Source organism: Aulonocara sp. 'chitande type north' Nkhata Bay, linkage group LG9, assembly GCF_057382095.1.
Source record: "Aulonocara sp. 'chitande type north' Nkhata Bay isolate Kocher_YH1m ecotype deep benthic linkage group LG9, A_spYH_male_GT1.1, whole genome shotgun sequence".
Lineage (NCBI taxonomy): Eukaryota > Metazoa > Chordata > Actinopteri > Cichliformes > Cichlidae > Aulonocara > Aulonocara sp. 'chitande type north' Nkhata Bay.
Window position 1 is genome coordinate 34351138 of NC_141352.1, and position 23051 is coordinate 34374188.

Below are 23051 nucleotides of genomic sequence, written 5' to 3' on the forward strand. Positions count from 1 at the left end.
AATGGTGCATGACTCTGCAAATTCTGGACTGTAATGCTTTACTTATTTTACAACTACTTGATATTTATTTTTGCATTAGCCTGCAGACGCCCACATATCAGCACAACCGTTTCTAACAAGGATGACATACTCAATATCTTTCTGTAAAAATATTTAGATATTGCACAAAGCTGAGGAAAGTGGGTGAAAAAATGACGCCTACTGCATCTCCTCTATACTACAACCCTCTCAATCTGTCCATGTGTTATCTTCAAGTTCTGGCTGTTTAGTAAGGATCAACATACACTCATCTTGAGCTTCACTCTGGGTCTGTGGGGTCTTTTAGCAGCTTTGCGTCACGATGTGGTCTTTGAAAGTACTTAAAGAGATTTGATAGTGTTCTCGCAACATTTGCTGACTTTGCGCTGTACTTTAAGTTTGTAACTGGTAAATCTCCACTTCTTATAAATGGTAAACTATTTTTTTGTCTGAGGTCAAATAACAGTTTGTCCTCGTTAGTTCATCTGGTTTTTAAAATGAAGTATTTGAAAAATACTTCATTTTCTGAGTGATGGGTTACACTGTAACACTGATGGAAATACAGCATGGTTGATTATGACTGTGGCAGAAACTATGGGTTCAAGAGTTGGTGTGAATCCCTGCGTGAGGTTGAGGAAAGAACGCTTTTATAATAAACACTAACCTTTTGATCGAATTTGGTACGTCAAGGTTTCACTTTGTGCATTGGTACTGAAAGTAGCAATTACAACAAATTGTAACATACAGTGTTTCTGAAAAGAGAATACTGGGGTTTTGATGTTTTGTGTTAGTCTAGTTTGCCTCTGAGCACGAACAACTGGGAGGAGGGGGCGATCGTGGCTCAAGAGTTGGGAGTTCGCCTTGTAATCGGAAGGTTGCCGGTTCGAGCCCCGGCTTGGACAGCCTTGGTCGTTGTGTCCTTGGGCAAGACACTTCACCCGTTGCCTACTGGTGGTGGTCAGAGGGCCCGGTGGCGCCAGTGTCCGGCAGCCTCGCCTCTGTCAGTGCGCCCCAGGGTGGCTGTGGCTTCAATGTAGCTTGCCATCACCAGTGTGTGAATGTGTGTGTGAATGGGTGGATGACTGGATATGTAAAGCGCTTTGGGGTCCTTAGGGACTAGTAAAAGCGCTATATAAATACAGGCCATTTACTATTTTGAGTTAGTTAAACTATTTGGATTTGTGACTGGTTTGCCAATTTTTCATGAATTAGATCAGCGGTCCCAACCCCCGGGCCTCGGACCGGTACCGGTCCGTAAGTCGTTTGGTACCGGGCCGCGAGAGTTGAGGCTCAGGTGTGAAATGTGTGGTTTTCAGGGTTTTTATCGGTTTTCAGTGTTATTTTGTTATCGTTTGTATCGTTTACTCGGTTTTCCTGGGTCTTTTCACGTGTGTTATGAATAAATTTTCTTTTTTTTGGTACCGGTACTAGTTTTATTTTGTTTTGTTGACACCTTAAAGGCCGGTCCATGAAAATATTGTCGGGCATAAACCGGTCCGTGGCGCAAAAAAGGTTGGGGACCGCTGAATTAGATTACAAATGAGGATAAAAACAAACGAACATGTCATGCAAGGCCTATTTTCTTTTTGCCGGACATGGTTTTGCTTAGATTTTATTTCCCCCATGGTAGTTTTTTTTCTTCTATTAATTACACGTTTAACACAATTTCTATTAAACAGCTTGAACCCATCATGCTGAAGTTATATAAAAGCTGTGGCTCTCTTAAAGATGGCTGTAGAAATAGGACAAGAAATTTAAAACACAGAGGTGAACTAATTTTTCTAGAAGAATGCAAGGTTTATACATAATGTGAGAAGAGGCCCAGATAAAAGCAAATGTTGGTCTAAAACATTGATCAAGATTGTGACTGACACAAAATAAATACATAAACCATTGAAAACCTTTGAGACTGTCCTTAGATCCGAGCTGGTCAGTTTCCCTCTGAATGCAGGGTTGTGCACGGCGACCCTGTGCGCTGTCTGGTGCATTGTGTGAGAGCACATCAAACAAAAATTCACTGATTGTCCGTTTCAGCAGGGACTGAACCATTCCTCTGTGGAGGACCTACTTTCAGCAGACTGAATGCATGTATGTCAAACAGAGCTGTTCAGCTGACATTTCAGAGATGTGAGGTTTTCACCCAGCAGTGATACAGTATGTTTATCCTCGAGACAGTGGCTATATGTTTACACCTGCCCTTTGGAGAAAACAGCGCTGCTCTTTTCTGCACTGATGAATGTGGGTTCTAACAAACATCCTCTGACAGAAGAGGCTTAAACAGTGCATGATCCTTCTCACCGCCAAGCGCTACGTTCGCGCACACACACATACACAGAGCTGGGGCGACACAATATAATATGCACTTCACTGCCTGCGGATGAAATGAATGCAAATAACCGCATGAGAAAGCCTTTTGAGCGTGCCAGAGAAATCAGTCTGTGGCCCCTGCTCTTTTAACATTTACTAAAAATCCATCAGGTGGCGTTTGCAGAGTAAGCAGAACACCAGATAGACTGTAACAAATGCACATGCTCTCTTTTGTCACCTTTTCTTTCCTTTCCACCAGACCTTTCAAGTGCACGCACACACACACAGACACACACGAGTCGTGTGCATACACAGCGTTCATAAGCTCCTGCAGAAGGCCAACAGAGAGAGCGGGAAAGGCATGACAATAGACTGAAAGGAGAGTCAATATCGAACTGAGGAGGAAAAAAAAACAGCAAAGAACATTGAAGTGCTATACCTATTGTGTGTGTTTTACTTTTAAGCCTATGCTTCCTTTTGAAAGTGTTAAATTACACACTACTGCTCTGAACTCTGATGCATTAGACACTCTTTCTAATGAATGCGTGTCAAGCTTCCAGATGCTGCACAGGAGAGTTAACAAGCTATTTTCTTTATTCCTCGATTTAAATGCTCTTTGTCCTCCCTGCAGCTTATGCAACTTGTGTTGTTGATGTGTAAAGGAGTCAAGGTGAAGCTTGAGCATGAAAAGAAATGGAGTCAAATGAGCGTTTCACCTTTAGACGGCGAGATCACCGTTTCTCTACCTTCACAAAACGTAAAAGCTTCAAGCTCAACCGGCGGTTATGTTAACAGTACTGAGAGAAAGCACCGAATGTCAGCTATGCTGGAGAGTCGGGCTCTTTGTGGGAAGTAGCTGCCACATCTAAACAAGCCAAAGCTGTAACTGTGTTTCTATAAAGTGGTTCAGAGGAGACGGTGCTTGGGGTTGTTGTAAGGGAAGCAAACGAGAAAGAAGGTGGGAGAAACGAGTAAGGGGTGCAGAGGATGTATAGTGCATATATACGTGTCCCTGGATGACAGCAAAGCAATAGTGGGGGAAAATGTAAAATGTCTATTAAAAGTTAGAGGAAATATAACACAGTGGAGGGCATCACTGAAACACAAAAAAAGAGAAACATTTTAATTTTTTGAAGGTATTTTTCATTTTTTTTATGCCCATATTGGTTAAATTATCACATTAGAATATATTTAACAGTCAGAATGAGCTTTTCTCAGATAAACAAGTCATTTTGCTGTGTTGGTCTCTGTTTCAATTCTCTGACATGTATTTATTACTACAACATAACATAATGAGATGTGCCGGGTGGCTCTTGTGCTGTGTTTCTAACCAAGTGCAGTAGCTTTACTATTTCTTAGGAAAAACAGATTTCTATTTCTATGTTGTAGCATGTGACAACTTTATTAATAACGTTGCTTCTTTTTAAACTCTACAGTGAAAGGCTCTGAGCACTGCTAAAACATTAGCCTACACTATATTTTAAATAAATAAATAGTTTTCTTTTTATTTACATACAGGGGTGCACATAAGTGGTCCACAGGTGCGCATTCGCTGTCAAAATAAAAGACGCGCACCAGATAAGAAGTTGCAACGTGTGTTTGCGTACATACGATTCTCTGGAGGAGGACAGACATTTGTTTAGAGCTCTTAAAGATGTTGAAGAAGAAAGCTCCTGTAAGCAGTTACTTTGGTGTTCCTCCACCTCCAAAGAAATGTCAGAAGGAGTCCGAACCACAAAAGAAGCACGTATTCTCAGAAAAGTGGTTGCAGGAGGTGAGCTGGCTTCAAACAAATGGTGCAGAATATGCCATGAAAATCCACAGGGCCACAGTGGTACAAGCTCTGTCACCCTTAGTTCTCATCTTAGTTTGTTTCATAACAAGTAAGCCCTGCTCAGATGACCTCAGGGACCTGCTAGGGACAATGGGCTGTAGCATACCAGAGATGTAGGCTGGTGCCAGTCCATGCAAAGCTCTATAAGTCAAGACCAGGATCTTAAAATGGACTGAATTCAATAGGAAGCCAGTGTAGCTGAGATAGCAACGGTGTAACACATATTATTTTATTTGGAACAATGTGTAGGAGTGTTCAAGCACAAGCAAAATTCTATGCTAAAATCCACCCAGTCCTTCATATTATTTCCCTTTTATCCATTTTTCTCCCTTTGTGTCGGTGCTTTTACTGTTTTTAACAAGTTCGCTGTTATAGCCTGTCTGGTGTACGGCTACCAGCAAGATTCTGCCGGGCAAGCAAGGCGATCATTGCTTCTCCAGTGAAATAAATATCGACATCAATATAAACTAAAATTAAACCGATCCCTCTCTTTGTATTTCAGTGTTGTTATGTCACTGAAGCTTTTCTCAGTGCCTGTTGCGCTATTCTTCAAATTACTGCCATCTTGTGGCCACAGCTGGCTATTGTTTCTTGAAGCTTGCCTCTGAATCCACTGCCGTCTGTAGCGTCTCTCAGTTTCACGGACGAGTCCATGTCCTGTTAGCAATGGCTTGAGCTGGACAAGTTAAGAGGTCGGCAGCCTTTTTTCTTTCTTTTCTTTTTTAATGCATAGGCCCATTGTTCTGAGCTCATTACAAATATATATTTGAAGCGATCTCCACAGGACAGCCACACTACAGACTTATGCTACTAAATATGATGCATTACTGTAGATCTAACAGAATTTAATATTTCAAATGATCTCAGCCTTAAATATCTGTATTAATTCTGACCCATATAACATTTTTCTGCACAATAACGCCTCTTGGCATATAGTAGCTGGCAGAGACTCCATCTGCAACCCTGATAACGATAAACGGAAGAGGATGGATGGTGTAGTGGGTTTTTTTCATATTGTGGTATTACTACTTTTTCTTAAAGGGTTCTAAAAAATGTGTCCAGAACTCATCATTGATGATAAAAAGAGAAGTAATAATATTTTACAATTCTTAAAGCAGGAGGGAGTGCAGAAAAGTGATAATAAAGGTGATAAAGCAAGATGCAAGAAGCTGTCAGCATGCAAGTCTCTTTAAGCATGTGAGCTGAGGTGAATCATTCTCAAAAAGAAGGATGTCACATCATATGGCACCACTGCTTTAAGCTAAGCCATTTTTTTGTTTATCGCTTTTGTGCTAAAAGCTCTCCGAGTCAAACCATATGCGTCTGCCGGCAACCGTGGCGTTTCATTTCTCCATCAGCAGGAGTGGTGCGTGTTCATCATCCTGCAATAGAGGCCCTGAAATACAGCCAGGATGCAGAGACAAGAGACAGGGCAACGAGAATGGATTTGTTATGTACCTGCTGACATACTACCAGGTGCTAAAGGGTAGGAAAGTATTAAAAGTCAGATTGTGCGCTTTCTTAAAGTTTTATGCAACTTGAGGACAAGTATGCGAGTGCTATTAGTTTTTCATCCTTTTTTAGCCAATGTGATGGATAAGTGCAGCAAAGTCAAAGTTTTTCTCAGACTAAAAGCTTTAAACTTTCCCTTTCAGCTCCTGACTAAAGTATATGATAACCATTCATGCTGTGAGCCATGGATTTTGTTTCTGTATAACGCAATCTGTCAAAGCTTTATCACTCTACTGTGCAGCCAATCGAATGGCTGATCAGCCCATCTAGACAGAAGACTTTGTTCGAAAGTTCACACCGCTGAGATATGTTGAAGCTGTACAATCCACCTCTGTGATAGTGTGAATGATTGGTACAAATGTTGTAAGGGCATGATTTGCTCTAGCCTCCAGAATGGCTCGTATTTGATCTGCTAAGTGCTTTACGGGGAGATGAATCGGGCAAAGATGTTATGACTCACGGCAACCCTGTCTGTCATCTGTATGCAGAGTTCAGCGCTTCCTGTATCGGAGGGGAGGAAGTGCCATCAAAGGTCGCCCCCGAAACATCCCTCTGTGACAATGACAATGGAAGCTGGTATTAACAGGCCGCCTCACAAATTTAGAGGTGACGTCTGTGACTCGAATCAGCAGTTCAGCATTTCTAAAAGCAATTGTTATGAAAAAAGGGAGGAAGAAAAGAGCCATTTGATGATAGCAGAGAAAGTATGAAGTTCAGTAAGAGTTCAGCCGCCTTTATTTTGCGTATTCATACTTTGCTAATCTGGCAGGGCTCAGCTATCGCAAAGGGGCAGAAAGAAATGCTGCTATATGGAGTGAATAATGCTTCACCTTTCCCCCTGCAATTTCACACGCGCACACATGCACACCTGGTTACATTTAAAATATCCACACATTCTAACAACGGGGCTGTGCAACCCATCACGTAAACATTACGAGGAACATATATGACCTATGTGTTTCCTCTTATTGCCCAGGGGGATAACATAAAAATACATGAAGATGGAGCAGGGGCTCCATCCATAACTCAGTGGACAGTGGTTCCAGGCACAGCGCAGGCCTTAACTAGCTGGCTGTTGTATACTCGTGGGCAGACAGGCTGAAATATGAGGTCTGAGGACATGAGGTCTTCCCAGAATGCTAAACTCTTTCTTTCTCCCCCCCCCCATCTCTCACCCACTCTCTCCCTTTCTCCCCCCACTGTGCCCTGCAACCAATCTGACGCCTAATTAATCCTGAAGGTCTTTTGTTCCGCTGAGGTTTTTCTCTCTTTCCCCCCACTGCACTCCATCCATTCTCACCTCCCACACCCCCACTGCCTCCCTCTCATCCTTTCCCCCTGCCAGCTCGGTTTTTACCCCTCCTTCACCACATACACGCATTGTCATACCTCATTCCAGCCTCTCCTATTTTGTCTTCCCCATGAGAGGCACATTACAGTCCCAAAGAGCAGGGCACAGGTAACAGATGTTTTGCTTTTGCTCCCTCCCCGCACACACTTTTATTCAAGAAAAACAAATGCATGACTCTTTCTACCCTTTTTCACAGTATTCTACTAATTATGCTCTTCCCAAACTCTTTTATGGTCTTATTTATTAATTATGAAGGTGTAGCAGCAGACTAATACTAATGCAAAGTTATATGTTTACAATAGTAATCGAAATGGTTGGGGACTTCTGGAAATGATGATCAAAACATTGACCAGAACCACTCGAGCTGTTTTACCATCTTTATGCTAAGATAATCTAACTGACTCCTACCTTTGGTCTTATATGTTGCATAAAATCATAAGCAAATAGTCATAATAATGAACCATTTAGGATTAAGCGAGAGAATGACGACATGTGAACATGTAAATACAATGGACAGCATAAAAGATGGTCGCTGCCACCAGTACCTTGTTTTGTGGGAACCAAAAGTGGACAAGGTGGATTGGACAGTTATCATATGGTCAGGAAGTTGCGTCCATAAACTGCACAGGTATGGTACACAGGCACAGAAATCAACCGCTGTTTGCCAACTGATTAATGAAACGCTAGAATTTCACTCACTGAAACTGGATTACAGCCTTCTTGGATGGTCTGTACCGCACAGCGAGCTATAACACATGTCAGATAATTCATTTAAAAATGCTCTGAAAGGCACCAACAGCCCAAACACAGTGGAGTCTGGTTTATTAACTCAGGGTCTGACAGAAGCCAGAACACCTGTCAAACAAATCAGCCAAATACAAAGTCCAGGATAAACACTTTTTTTAAAGGTTGTTATTAAGAGGAAAACTGTGCATAGAGGCCAAAACCACTTTGTACCTGTTGCATAGATGCTTTGTAAAGCTGTAAAGTTGGGGTTTTTAAAATGGGAGTGCATGTGGATTGACTCACCTTTGACAGCAGCCTCAAGTGGCCACTAGAGGAACTGCAATGTTTGGCACTTGTGCTTTGGCTTCATCATTGGCCCTGGAGGTTGCAGTTTGGCGAATAGTGTGTTTATTATTATTATATTGCTGTTTAATTACATTTTCATTACACTTTATCGTTGAGTCGAAGCATTCAAAATCTATTGCACAGCTGAGCATGTTAACATAACAGGAGGTGCATCCACCGTAAACTCAAGCAGACCACGGCAACAGCACGAGTAAACTATGGAACAGAGTTTGGAAAACCACTCGGGAAAACATCTACGGAGATTTAGAAGGCCCAGAGGGTCCCAGTGACCATCCAGGCGTGTGAGTAGTCGACGAGGGACAATCACTGTCAAGGGATGTCTATCATTTTCTGCAGCAACAATATTTTGGACATTTTGTTTTGGTCCCAGGGCTGATTCTATTATTTGAACAAACACACACATGTCACACTCAAGACTATTTTCTAGACAATATCTAGATTATTATGGTGCAGAAGGTAAGCTGATATGATGTTAAAAACTATGACACACATAGCTGCAAATAGATTATAGTAACGGGTTAATAGCTCTGTGAAAAAAACAGCTCCCTGCGTTTTTCCGATTATATTTTTTTCCTCTTGTTCAATTCTCTATTTGTGTCAGACTGACAGATATTGTAGCATGTACTACAGATTATTAAAGTTTAACGGCGGTTTCTCCCACATGTGCTGGATCCTGCATCCCACAGTCTGTCTGAACTTCCCTTCCAGTTCGAGCTGCTTTTTTCTCTTCTTTATATTCAAATAATAAAAATACATTCAAATTGACATTATTCCAGGACAATTATTCCAGGATGATCCTGTACCAACGAATAATCAGTTGCTTGTTTGTCTGTAAGTAACTGTTTCCCTAGAGCTCACTATCACATGACAGTCCAAACCTCAAACTTTAAGAAGAAAAAAAAGAAAGAAAACTGACACATTTTAAATGTTTTTTTAATGATTTACACATGAAAAAATAAACGTAACAATTTTACAGCAGCAGCTACACTCTGCTCCTATACGTTTAGGTAGTTTAACATGGAATAAAGCATAATATTTTAGAAACTGTGCATTTTATTTGCAAAATCAGTAACGTTCTCACATAAATGTGGTGCAACATTTTTCCCAGCAGAAAGTAAAAATAGATCACAGACAAATTGGACTATAAGAAGTGACAAGTCTCTTATACGAACGAGGTGTTTGTGCTCTACAACAATGATTCATTGCTTTTTCCCTCCCTCTCCTCATTCACTCCTCTAGCTTGCTCGACCATCACGGCTCTTTGAGTCATGAAGGAAGGGTCAAGTCTGAACACTGTATTTACAGCAGCAGTTTAGCAGTTCTTCCACTGCTTAGCTTTACCCTGAAAATGAGCTGAGAGCAAGCGCCTCAGAAAAAACAACAACAGCTGTTCTCGAGTCCCCGTGTTCACAACAATGTATTTGCAGTGTTATTGTTCGCCATCTTGTTTTCGAGAAACAACTAATAAAGTAAGTGCACAAGTGGGTACTGAGTAAGACAAAGATGTCCTGGTGATTTCTGCAATACACATGTTAGAAATAGTAGTGATGTTTGTAACCAATCAGAAACATCCTCGCTACACAGTCTCTGGGTCTTAAAATAATGAGCGCACCGTCCCAGCTAAACCTGCTAATGCACAGTCACTCTGATTATGGCCGAGGCCCGAGGACGTGGAAGTTAGTATACTGTAGATTGTTAGATGTCACACATCACCATCCACGCCAGCTCAGATTGACACGAATCACTCAGTGTCGGGGAGTTTTTACACGATCCTTTGATGCTGCATCTGTTGATCTCCTCACTGTACGTTACCCCACTGGCTTCATGAGAAATTACATCTCCCAGCCACGATGCATGCTAATGTTGGCCGTTCACGTGTCGCCGTTCAGCGCGTATGACAGAACGGTCCACTGCTCCAAGCTGGAAGGTCATTTAAAGGCCAGACATACAGACCCCTCACCTCCTCCCTCCTCTACCCGTCTCCCCCTGCCTGAGAACCAGAGATAAACCTACACATGCCAGCCACACAGGACCAATAGTCGTGATTTATCAGAAGCCATTTGCTACCTGAACGCCTATGAAATTGTAATGAACTTGATTATGCTTTTAATGAAGTGTGAGAGGTTCCTCAGAAATGATTATAGCTGTGCTCTGGCTCACAGCTATGGGCTGTGCAGGGAAAAGGAGGAGGGAGAATGGAGGAAAGCGAGGACTGGAGGATTGTCACAAAGAATGAAGACTTGGTAGCAGCGACTCAGGATACTGTAGGGCAAGCGGAGGTGCACACAGCAGCGCCACGCTTCTTTGGAATAGATTACAGGGGTGTTTTACTGTATGTGCGAGGTGACTTGACCCGACCAACCCCATTTCAATTCTTCCCTGCTAAGGGATTTTCCCTCAAAGCTGCATGCTGACGCGGTACATTAGATTGAACAGCCTGCAGCCTCATAGGTCATATTTTGCATACATATTAGGCAGATTGGGATGATTCTAACCTTTCCACGTACAGGGGCTCACATTCAGATGGGGGAACATTATTGTTTGGTAATTTCACACACAAATCTCCACTCTCCCTTGCTGCTTTTTCTTTAAATACCAAATGATGAGCTAAGTGGTTGGTAAAAGGGCACGCAGACAGTCTAAAAGCAGAAAGCAGCTTTTTGCACTCATATGACAAATTGTAATGAGACACCTTGTGGAGGTGCATAGGGTCAGATCTGCTTTACAGCAGTTTAAGCTCAAATTTGGTTTAAAACACAACAAGAACTACTGCTCCATGGAGTTCATGGCAATGTGCATAGTTTATGCCCTGACAGTATTATACTCAGGTTATTGCCATATGATCTACAGATGTAGAGTTTAAAAGAAATGATTTCTAATGATACATACAACAGAAATTAATGCTTTATGTGTGAGCAAAATAATAAGAGCAACAGAGACAAACAATACTTGATCCTCTGTAACCAGAACTCTTCATGAGGTGTCTTTAAAATGTGTTTTTAAAGACTTACAGTTATCTGTGAGGTTCTAGAAAACAGTAACAGTAACAGCATCTAGCAAGTTTTCTCTTCTATAAATGTTTCAGTAGAGTAGAATAGAAAAGGTTTTATTCTGTTGTCTGTGGAATTTCTGAGGTATCCCGTCCATGGTAGTCTAAGACAGTGTTTCCCAACCTTTTGGAGCCACGGCACATATTTCACATTAGAAAAATCACCAAACAAAAATGTCACAAAAACCACAATGATAATTTTTCCCTGCGCACCAGATATACAGGGAGTGCAGAATTATTAGGCAAGTTGTATTTTTGAGGAATAATTTTATTATTGAACAACAACCATGTTCTCAATGAACCCAAAAAACTCATTAATATTCAAGCTGAATGTTTTTGGAAGTAGTTTTTAGTTTGTTTTTAGTTTTAGCTATTTTAGGGGGATATCTGTGTGTGCAGGTGACTATTACTGTGCATAATTATTAGGCAACTTAACAAAAAACAAATATATACCCATTTCAATTATTTATTTTTACCAGTGAAACCAATAGAACATCTCCACATTCACAAATATACATTTCTGACATTCAAAAACAAAACAAAAACAAATCAGCGACCAATATAGCCACCTTTCTTTGCAAGGACACTCAAAAGCCTGCCATCCATGGATTCTGTCAGTGTTTTGATCTGTTCACCATCAACATTGCGTGCAGCAGCAACCACAGCCTCCCAGACACTGTTCAGAGAGGTGTACTGTTTTCCCTCCTTGTAAATCTCACATTTGATGATGGACCACAGGTTCTCAATGGGGTTCAGATCAGGTGAACAAGGAGGCCATGTCATTAGTTTTTCTTCTTTTATACCCTTTCTTGCCAGCCACGCTGTGGAGTACTTGGACGCGTGTGATGGAGCATTGTCCTGCATGAAAATCATGTTTTTCTTGAAGGATGCAGACTTCTTCCTGTACCACTGCTTGAAGAAGGTGTCTTCCAGAAACTGGCAGTAGGACTGGGAGTTGAGCTTGACTCCATCCTCAACCCGAAAAGGCCCCACAAGCTCATCTTTGATGATACCAGCCCAAACCAGTACTCCACCTCCACCTTGCTGGCGTCTGAGTCGGACTGGAGCTCTCTGCCCTTTACCAATCCAGCCACGGGCCCATCCATCTGGCCCATCAAGACTCACTCTCATTTCATCAGTCCATAAAACCTTAGAAAAACCAGTCTTGAGATATTTCTTGGCCCAGTCTTGACGTTTCAGCTTGTGTGTCTTGTTCAGTGGTGGTCGTCTTTCAGCCTTTCTTACCTTGGCCATGTCTCTGAGTATTGCACACCTTGTGCTTTTGGGCACTCCAGTGATGTTGCAGCTCCAAAATATGGCCAAACTGGTGGCAAGTGGCATGTTGGCAGCTGCACGCTTGACTTTTCTCAGTTCATGGGCAGTTATTTTGCGCCTTGGTTTTTCCACACGCTTCTTGCGACCCTGTTGACTATTTTGAATGAAACGCTTGATTGTTCGATGATCACGCTTCAGAAGCTTTGCAATTTTGAGACTGCTGCATCCCTCTGCAAGATATCTCACTATTTTTGACTTTTCTGAGCATGTCAAGTCCTTCTTTTGACCCATTTTGCCAAAGGAAAGGACGTTGCCTAATAATTATGCACACCTGATGTAGGGTGTTGATGTCATTAGACCACACCCCTTCTCATTACAGAGATGCACATCACCTAATATGCTTAATTGGTAGTAGGCTTTCGAGCCTATACAGCTTGGAGTAAGACAACGTGCATGAAGAGGATGATGTGGACAAAATACTCATTTGCCTAATAATTCTGCACTCCCTGTAGTGGAATAGACTCGGTTTGTCCCCAGTGTACCTTTTTTGCTTTCTTCTGACCACTACTCTTGCTAGGACCTTTACCTGGGTTAGACTCAGTACTCAGCTCAGACTGACTTCTTTTTTCTTTTCAGATATTTATCTGTAGCTATTACGTGTTGTCTCATAGCATGACTATTATGTAATTTCTTCTTCTGTTTTACTGGCAGTTGGCAACCCATTTAGTTAGAGCAGGTAGTTGTACTGCCCTCTAGTGGAAGAGAATGTAATTGTTCTGCTCGTTACTTACGCAGATCGCTGAGAGTGCTAATCAGGTCCAGATAATCTTCCACGGCACACCTGATCATTTCTCACGGCACACCTATGTGCCACGGGACAGTGGTTGGGAAACACTGGTCTACGTGACTGGACTCCTTTAAATTTAAGCTTCTTTCTATTCTGTAGTTTCTCGATGTTCAGAGATCAGTTTAAAACTTTCTTAAACTTTTATTTTGTAAAAAATGTCTCTACGTCAGTCTAATGATGGTGATTCTACGAGTACTGTGACTTTTTCGTCATATTATTTCAAATATCATCAGGATTTGCACATTTAATAAAATGGGTCTTTTGGCATCTGAATAGGCTTTTCGATTGCAGCCTCAAGACGTGCATAAAAGCAAATCCTTAGAGAAGTCTGAAGTTAACACACTCTTCATGTGCATGAAGATTGTGGTAATTTAGGCTTTTAATTATTTCTTTAAATTGTTGTTTTTCCCAGGTGGAATGATCATACAGGAAACATCTTTAACGACTTTAAAAAACAAGAATTTGGTCCACAAGTTTGAATTTATTTGGGATTTTCTTTAATCAAAGGTATACAACATACATATTATTCACATACATTTCACAACTCAGTGAAGATCTAAGAAGAGGAAGGTGTAGGGGGTGCATGTGTACTTTTAACCCTTTGTGAATTAGAGAAAATCCAAAGTAATATCAAACGTGTGCACAAAGTTGTTAAAGATGTTGTACAATCATTCCACCCTGGAAAAAGGAGATTTCAAGGAAATCAAAAAAACCCTAAACTAGCATGACATTCAAAGCCCACGATAGCTGCATGGTATCATGCATTCAGCTCTGACAATAGAGGTAAAACCTTAAAACTGCCTTATGAGCCATCACTACATGACAAAACTGTGTGCACAGAGTCACAGTGAGCACATAGTTTAAAGCTAAATTAGGAAACTCAGATGAATGTGACAGTTTGGGTACTAGCTTCATCATTTCTTCTATTTACTTCTCCTTTAAACCTCTATGACCTCTTTCGTTTTCTTGCTGGAGGTGGAAGAGTTAAAGATGCTAAGATTTTTTAATTTGGATCGACTTGGACGGACAGGATTAGAAATGAGTAAATCAGAGGGACAAGCTCAGGTTGAGCAGTTTGCAGACAAAGCTAGAGAGGCAACGATGAGATGGTTTGGACATGTGGAGAGGACGGAAGATAGAAGGAAGCTAGGCTGAGGCAGCTGAAGCAGTGTGACGACTCCAAAAGGGAGCAGAAGTAGCAGCAAAACAAGAGAAGCATTGGATTAGATAGAAGCAGTCCATTTGTTATTTTTACCACATTTTGAAATAGCTGCAACTAACGTGATATGGACAATAGTCCAATATATCAGCAAAATATTGGTATTGCCTTCGTCCGGCCATCGTCCTGTTGAAAACTCACTCATCTGTTTTTCTGCACTGGCTAAATATCATCATAAAGATCATATATGAGTTATTTTTATGATAAAATAATGTTTGCTTGTCTTTAAAGTACAGCAAAAATAAAATCACCAAAAACTCGAATAAACAAATGACATTAAGCTGGTATTTTTCACCCTTTGTCTGAGCCTTCATACTGCAGATTAGCTCATTTTGATAAACTTAAACGAAAACATTTGCTGGACGACGCCTGATGACGCTTGTACACTTTCTCGAATAAACACCCTGCAACTGTGAAAGACATCTAATCTGAATCAGTAGGTAGTGATAAATGCAGATGTTTTATCAGGCTGTTTGCACTGTGCCACTTGTGGCGATAATCACAGAGCGAGTACAGTCTGCTGCTGTGGCTGTCACTACGCTGTCCACATGCTGAGGCAGTAACACTATCTGCAAGGTCCCCAAAGCTGTTAATCAACTCCTCTCTAATGTGTTGTTCACACCTTCTCCCTCTCCCCCCCCCTCCTCTCTGCACAAATCGGTGGATTTCTATCTTAGACGGGGTGTTTGGCCGGGCGATCGCTGTCGCTAATTTGTTGTGGCAATATTAATTAATGATCAGCCTGTCACAGCTGTTTATATTGAGACAGATTAGAAGTGGGAGAGATTAGACAAAGAAAACAATCTGCGAGAGGCTCAACGGCTGACAGGGGTCACCTTCACGTGTCTGAAATCATATTCAATTTGCCGTGGGGGAGGCGGGGAAATGACTCCACTTGACCAGTCTGTATCCTTCCCTATCTGTGGTGCTCCACACTTACAGATAACTAAATCAAATCAAGCTGAAAGCAAGAAAATAAAAGACAAACTGCAGTCACATTTGATCTCGGCTAATGCGACGAGCAATTAAAATATCCTGTTACGCTATTTGCAGTCAAAAGAGAGAAGAACTTAATTTTTGAAAAGCTGCAGGCTTTTCATGCCTCAGCTCATCCATTAACCCAAATTTTCAGCCGCTCCTGCCACTAAACAGATTTCTCTATTCAAATGGAGCTTAATCCGAGGTGGCAGAGCGCAGCATCCTGACCACTGACCTCCCTACTGTCCTTCCCGTACGCGGACCTGCTGACTCCCAGCCTTCCCGCGGCTGCACACAAATCTTGAGCTCAGTTGACTTGGCAACACCGCAGTGCGTTGTGACGGCGAGTGGAGATTAAGTGGCCAATCAAGGCCTGAACAGTGGGGTAATCATTCCACTTGGTAAAATGGGTGTCAGAATTATTCTAGCACTTTCTCACTTCACTGTGCAGGCTGTAATAAGGCAAAGACATTTTCCTGTAACTCGAGCACGGCGGATAGGATTCAAGAACAACTTCCTGCTGATTGATTAATAATGAAGATGAACAATTATGTTCCTAGAAGCTGATGTAACCTTGAGTTCAGGGACTGTATAGAAAATCTATGAGGAGAGAAGAGAGTTCAGTGAAAAGACAACAAGTCTTATTTCTCTTGTTTCTTCATATTTCTCTTTTATTATTATTATTATTATTTATGGTTATGTTTAGGCTCCACCCTTTATAAAAACACACTCCCTAAAGATAACCAGAGCAACTGCTATTGTTACCACAGCACAACTGATTAATAAATATTGCTATTTGAATATAAAATGATGAGAAAACACTGCAGTGCACAAGCCCTTTTGTACAGGGTTATAGAAATCATATATTTCGCGACATTTTATTAAAAATATAGAGTCGGTTTAGTTACTTTCTGTTGCTTTTCTCACATATTCGAAGGAAATGCCGTATGTTCTTCTGCAACCCTCTTGTGCAGCTCCTTAAATTGAGACAAGAAGGCTACTATGTTTAAATCCTTAAACTGTTAAGGTTACCCCCATTCCCTAAACTGCGACCGTGAATGTGCTGTTGAGCAAGGCGGCTAGCTCTCAACCCGAGCCTGCGATGGTACCGAGTCTCTGAGCGCTGAGTAAGAGGAGCGAAGCGAATATAAGGCGAGATATCTCGGCAGAATACATTCTCGTTTGATTTCCCTCGATAAATAAAGGTTAAATGAAGGAACGGAAAATGAAAGTCCTCGCTGGAAGATAAATAGCTCTTTAATGCCAAGCAGACAATGGCCCGATGCCTCATTTCTGCTGTGATTGTTAAAGTGAGTTCCCAGACACGTGAGTGTGGGAGGGATGGAGGACGGTGCAGGCTGTTACTGCAAGAGAATCTGTTGTATGTGGTTCTGCACTCAGATTCGTGCCTTGTCAGTCTCCCTCTTATATCCCTTAGTACATTTACGTGAAGACGGAAAGGTCTGAGAGGAATACAGAACCATGTGGTTCTGGTGCGTTTAAATATTTCATTTAGACGCATTCTGGAGTTACCAGCTCAGTCCAGCTCGAAGGCCTTCTGCAAGCCCTCACTCATTTGTTCCACTCTTTTGAATTAATACAGTATCCTGAATAGGTGGCCAGCCATGGATTCCTTCGTTTCACTGTCAAAATCATTGTATTTAAGTGTTGTCACTTCTTTGTGTTCCCAAATTCATTTTTCAAAAAGAAAAAGGGGACGTCTCTTACTGTTCCTTTCACTCACTGCTAGACATTAGTTGTTGTAAGATGTCTTTCAAAACACAAAAGTCTTTGCTACCATGAAGATGACCCACTGCTTTTAAGTAGAGGCAATACTATGACCAGTAATTGGGCACTTGGGTGGTTAGGTTCCTGATGTAGCACAGCTTTAAAAACTTGATGCTATACCCCGTCCTCCTGAGTTACATGATGCTGACTCTTAAAAGAGCTTCTCAGGTTAGCTTCAGTCTGAAACAGGTTAGCTTTAGTTCCTGTGGGTTTCAGGTCTAGGGTCTGAAACATGACGCCAGTGGAGAAGCGCTTCATGCTGCATACTGTGCATGTTTCTATTAGAGAGCATAGAAGGGCTTTCACCCACCAGAGATGTGCTTCTATGCAGTCCTCCAGAATCCCAACTGTGTGTGGCTGGACGCCAAATGCTGACTGTTTGACAAGTGGGCGGGAACAAAGAGCAGAACAACAGAAAAGTTCACTGGGAAACAGTGAAACAAACACTAAAGATTAAAAATATAGCAGATAGCACAGATAGTTCACTTTTTGTTGTTTTTAACACTTGGTTTCACTTTGCTCTGTGTGAACTTCACTCTGACTGACCAACAATAGCACAAGCAAGAGTGGGCCACAGTGGGCTACCGTCACTAAACAACAAATTCCCCTTTAGACCTGTGCTTTTTCTATTGGCCAGCAGGAAGCATGTACTGCACTCTGGTTACAAAGAGAAGTATACAAAGAAGACAGTTTCCTAACAAGCTGCTTCTCTTAAGGCTAGTTTCAAGTCTTATTTAAAACAAACCAATGCTGATTGTGTAAATTACCATCATATTTAGATTAGAATGGATGCTAAATGGTGCAACTGACAAGTTATCATATGATATCAGTCATGTAGTCAGGCGGCAGCGGCCAAAAATACAGAACTCGACAAACTGGAGCTATGTCCATCTTTTATATACAGTCAGGCAGACTTCCACTGGCTGCACTTGTTCTCATCTATGCATGTCAAGTTTGACCTTATCTAAAAATATACACGTGCAACTGGATGCAACAACTCTGAGAAGAAGGTTACCAACAACAACCAAGTCACCACAGTCCTGTTTCGGGTTAGGGTTAGGCAGTAAACTTAGTTAAGGGTTATGAACCATGACTAGGTTTTCTGACTCTTTTCTAAAGTCTGGATGAGGGTTAATGATACACAGAAAACATCTATGCATCCAAGCTGTGTTCTGCAACAGGTAGCTAAAGGGAATTCTGAAGAAAGAGAACAGCCTGAGCTGGCACAACATAATTTGGCATACCACCATAACGTTTGCTCTACCCTCAGGCTACAGCTGGCAACCACCCCCACATTACGTGTCACATCTGCAGTGTAGTCAACCACTGCCCGTGCAATCAGTGTTTGGCAAGAAGACTGACTCAAATGTGAGTGAGAGCGTATAAGAGCCGGAGGGCTTTGCATTAAGGTTACGCAACATGTAACACATTATATATCCATGAACACACGCCTGGCCACATGTTTATTCACGCACGCATGAATATTATGTTAACGCCTTTGTCCTTCAACGCCAATGAAAATAAAACGTTTCTCGAGCCTGGCAGACGGCACAGCTGACTTTCAAGAAATTCCACAAGCGAGTGCTTTCTGGAACTAAACGGGTGCGGCAAATCCTCTTAAAATCCTTTTAGACACCGTGGCAGTGGGGAGAAAAAGAAAGTTTCTCCCAGGCAAACATGTGCAGGTTTGTTGGGTTGATGTTGGGCTCTGGGGAAGGACACTTTTGCCAGTTTATTTCTTCAAGGCTAGGGAAGAATATTAACACAACACATACCCTACAGGGCGCGTTGTGTGTCGACACAAAAGTCTTCAAGGGAAGCCTTTAGGGAGACGACGCTTTGGATGTGAACAGCTTAATTTTTTCAATTCAAGACCTCGAGACGGTGGTTTTACATGTTCTTTCTGCTGGGGTGACCTGGACAGCTTGGCTGCAGAGTTCCTCGCTATGCAAACAGTAGTAAACAATGAAAATCAGTGTGACTATCTACTCAGGGCAGTTTTACTTGAGATAAAGTCCTGCAGCTGCAATGGAGTTTTAAATGGCTGTCAACAAGTGCCAGCCGATCCAGCCACCGTGTCTTTAGGCTCTCCAATTTCCTCAAGTTTCTCACAAACTAGTTTCCTCGCTCTGATTGCTATTTACATATTTGGGTAAATGAGCATGGGATTGGTCTCAGTGGTTTGTTTGTCGATTTGCTCTTTGCTTTTCTATTTCCTTTGGGCAACAGATTGAATTAATGTTTGTAGACACTGTGATGCCACACATGAGGAAACAGGAGATTTTGCAAAATTACAAAACTCACCCAATTACAGCTCTGCAAACACATAAGACTGACGAAAAAAAGGAGAAAAAACCTCATTTGGGTTTGTGACGAAGATTTCTCATGTGTCAGAGGCACGGGGACAATAATTAGCTTCATTTACATGCTTTTCTATTAAACAGGCCAACAAAAAGATATTTGTTTACCCTAGATGAAGGCTTCGCAGAGCACACACCCATGAGCAGATGTGCAAAAAAAATTGCGCATCTTTAGCTTTTGCTGTAAGACCTATTTTGGACAACAGATAAATGTCAGCTTGCTCACACATTTCTTTATTTCTGCTTGAATCGGGCTCTCTTTAGCTCCTATCTCCTTTCCTCCTTAATTACTTGTTGGAAGGTGTTTGGATTTTCACCGCACGCCTGCTGTTTTGGTCATTACAGGCCCCTGTTGGAAGTGGAGTGTCTGCCAAAGAAGCTTAGCAAAAGACAGGCGCTGCGGATGTGTCTGCACTCACCTGGGGTAAATGAGGACAACTCTGCCTGCTGGCTTTGAGACCTGTTCTCCCCTCGGGGGCCGTCCTGATGTTGAAGAGGGCCTGAAGAGCATACTGGGCTGCCTGATTCTTGGCCAGCTTCTTGCTGCGGCCATAGCCCTCGAAAATCCGCCCGTCCACACGCACAGCCATCACAAAGCTGCGCAGTCGTCGGCCTTCGGCTCGCTCTGAAAGACAGGCGTAGCGCAAGCCCGGCCGCAGCTCATTGAGCACAGCCACGGGGCTCTTAGGGGCCTCAGACTCTTGGACAATTCCACCGAGCCTCTGCTGCGCCTGCACCATCAGGTCCAAGGTGTGGCGCAGCAACCGCCCGTGTCTGAGCAGCTCGCTGGAAAGCAACTCGCTTTCGGTTTCCGAGTTGCAGAGCGAGAGGCGGTCGGAGCACGACGAAGACTCAAACTCCTTAAAGAGCGTGTCGGGGAAGTCGGCCTGGTCTGAGGTGAAGTCGGCTGAAGGGTTTGAAATGTTTCCCATGGCTAGGTGGGCCTGAGGAGCATTGGGGAACTGGATGAAGGACTTGAGGGCCAGCTCTGCGGCCCTCATCTTGGCTTTCTTCTTCGTGGGGCCTGTGCCCTCAAAGGTCAGCCCGTTGACTTCCACAGCGATGGAGAAGACGGGAGCGTGGACAGGGCCCGTCTGAGACACCATCCGGTACTGCAGGCCGGGCCGCAGCTCATTCAGCTGTACCAGCGCGTTCTTTGGAGCCTCAGACCAGGACAGTTTCTTATAGATCAGACGGAGTTGACACAGGTGCCCGTTATTGTCTTCCTCCAGTGGCCGTTTCCTCTTCAGACCAGAACTCCCGCTTCTTGTTGACTGACACTCCCCGGGCCCTATGGAGCGATCCTCTAAGTTACCAATATTGCGGTTTTCCTTCACCTCTGCACTGCTGGTGCCTGCGATAAAAGGAAAAACAATGTCATTGCAAGTGATAAGAAAATAGTCAAAACACAAGAGTGAAAAGAGGCACGTTTATCCTGACTGAACAAGACGAATCAAGAAAAATCTCTCAAGGCAGATTGAGCCACTCGATACACAATGAAATGGTAATGAACACGTCTGCAATCGTCTCCCTGAGCCGAGCCCACTTCATACCTCGGGGCTCTATCATATTTAAGTATTTTAAAACCCCAACTACAAATCCCCTAAAATGGCGATGTTATCTGCCAAATCATCCTGTAATCTGCCTCCAAATTAGTTCTGAATCTGTGTCACAAGTGGGAAACACTGGTCCCCGCGGCCAATGCAAAGCATCAATCCTATTTGTAATAGGGGGTGGGGATCTCGTTGAGTGGCAGGCATTCTGAGAAAAGGATGAGAGAAATGTCTGCAGCCCGCTTTATTTCACACTTCTTATCCTCTGTGAGAGCAAAGTCTGAACAGCTGTGATACGCTCTTCAAACCTAGTTACGGGGTAGTGGTGGCGTATTGCATTTCTGATGGGAAATGAACAAAAACAGGGTGTTCAGATCCTGCCAGAAGAATGTTAATGGTGGCATGGGAGCCATTCATTGGTGGGCAGATTGTAGGTCTAGATGATAGCGTATGCAGGCATGCAGTTACTTATCTAATGACTTAATTATCACGAACACTCGGATTTAATATTTAATCGCTCGCTTTTAAAGGAATACAGAATTTTAACGTGCAAGCTGACACCAGTGTGTAACCAAAGAGCTCATCTGCCAAATAATTAATTATGCGGGGCGACAGAGAGATCATTTCCATATTAGGCCTGCCACTGAGAGAGGTAGCGTGTGCACTGACAGAGAGAAGGAAAAAGACGCAGCAGCTTACTTAAACTGTCCTCGTCCTCTGTGCTGCTGGTCCCAGGGCTTATGTACTTGAAGGGAGCGATCAATGCCGACAGCATACTGACTTTCTCTGGAGGGGAGACAAGAGACACGCAGAGTCAACAACAGGGCAGCGGAGGAGATGTTTTGATAGTTTTATCGATTAAAGCCGCGGATCATCATCGGCCCCAACACGGGGCCAGAGATGAAGCATAAGCGAGCAGAACTATGCACACAAGCCTGTCACCCATGCATGGAGCGCAGTGCGCACACACGCACGTGGTCAAGTAAAAATCCACACATTCGTCCACTGTGACTCACACTACAACGTTTGCTGTTTTGTGGACTGTCCTATTTTGCTGCTTCATTCACAAAAGTCACCATGGGGCTTAAAGGAAAATATTCACGTCTGCAGAATCAGCGGCGTCGCCAGAGAAAATGCAACATTAGACGCAACAAAGCAGCTTTCTAAATCAAAGTGGTCCGTTCAGATTTTAGACAGGACAATATCACAGCTGTGGGCAGGAAAGGACTTCTTGAGCCGTTACTCTAATAATATGTGTAAGCTGTTGTGTCCAAATATGCCAAAAAAAGTCATGCAATCTAGTCTCTCATTCACACATCTAAAATCATTAGGCTTAATTATGAACGCTGTTTCAGGCCACTGTAATCAGACCCAAATCGATATATTGGTTGGCCTGTTACAGATTTGTCAGTATTAGTATATCCAACAGACCGTTTAGCAAAAAGAAAATAATGCAAGTTATAATTAAATATTTGCTCATGATATAGTTCAGCAAAGCTCTTTTGTTTCCAGTACTGTCAACATTATGCACCACATATAGCATATATAATATTTTGGGGTTTTTTAGTAATAATTTTAAGTAATAATTCAAATCCAAAGGACCCCTCCTTTTTGTCCAGTGGCCCTAATCCTCGTCCATACCCGCTTAACAAGTGGGCCAGTCAGAAGGACTATATGCACATATACAAACACGCATACAGCAATAACTAACATGTATATGCTTATGTATTATAAATCCCCATTCTTTTGATTTTCATACACATTATGCTCATTTCCCCATCCCTCTGTGAACGCCATGTTACAGTCTCCATTTATAAGCAACCAAGTTTTTGTCATCTGACTATAATCAGTGATACAACGAAGATTTT

The 23051-nt window shown here is 42.5% G+C and overlaps 1 protein-coding gene across 4 annotated transcripts in view; it reads right to left on the reverse strand.

The window, feature by feature from the left end:
- Window positions 1–23051, reverse strand: part of adarb2 (adenosine deaminase RNA specific B2 (inactive)) — a 228777-nt gene that overhangs the window by 66758 nt on the left and 138968 nt on the right. For all 4 annotated transcript variants that reach the window (XM_086307240.1, XM_086307244.1, XM_086307243.1 and 1 more), the window contains 2 exons: window positions 21883–21969; window positions 20050–20984 (listed from right to left, as the gene is read on the reverse strand). In XM_086307240.1, the coding sequence (XP_086163366.1) occupies window positions 20050–20984; window positions 21883–21969 (1022 nt within the window). The remainder of the gene's footprint in view (window positions 1–20049; window positions 20985–21882; window positions 21970–23051) is intronic.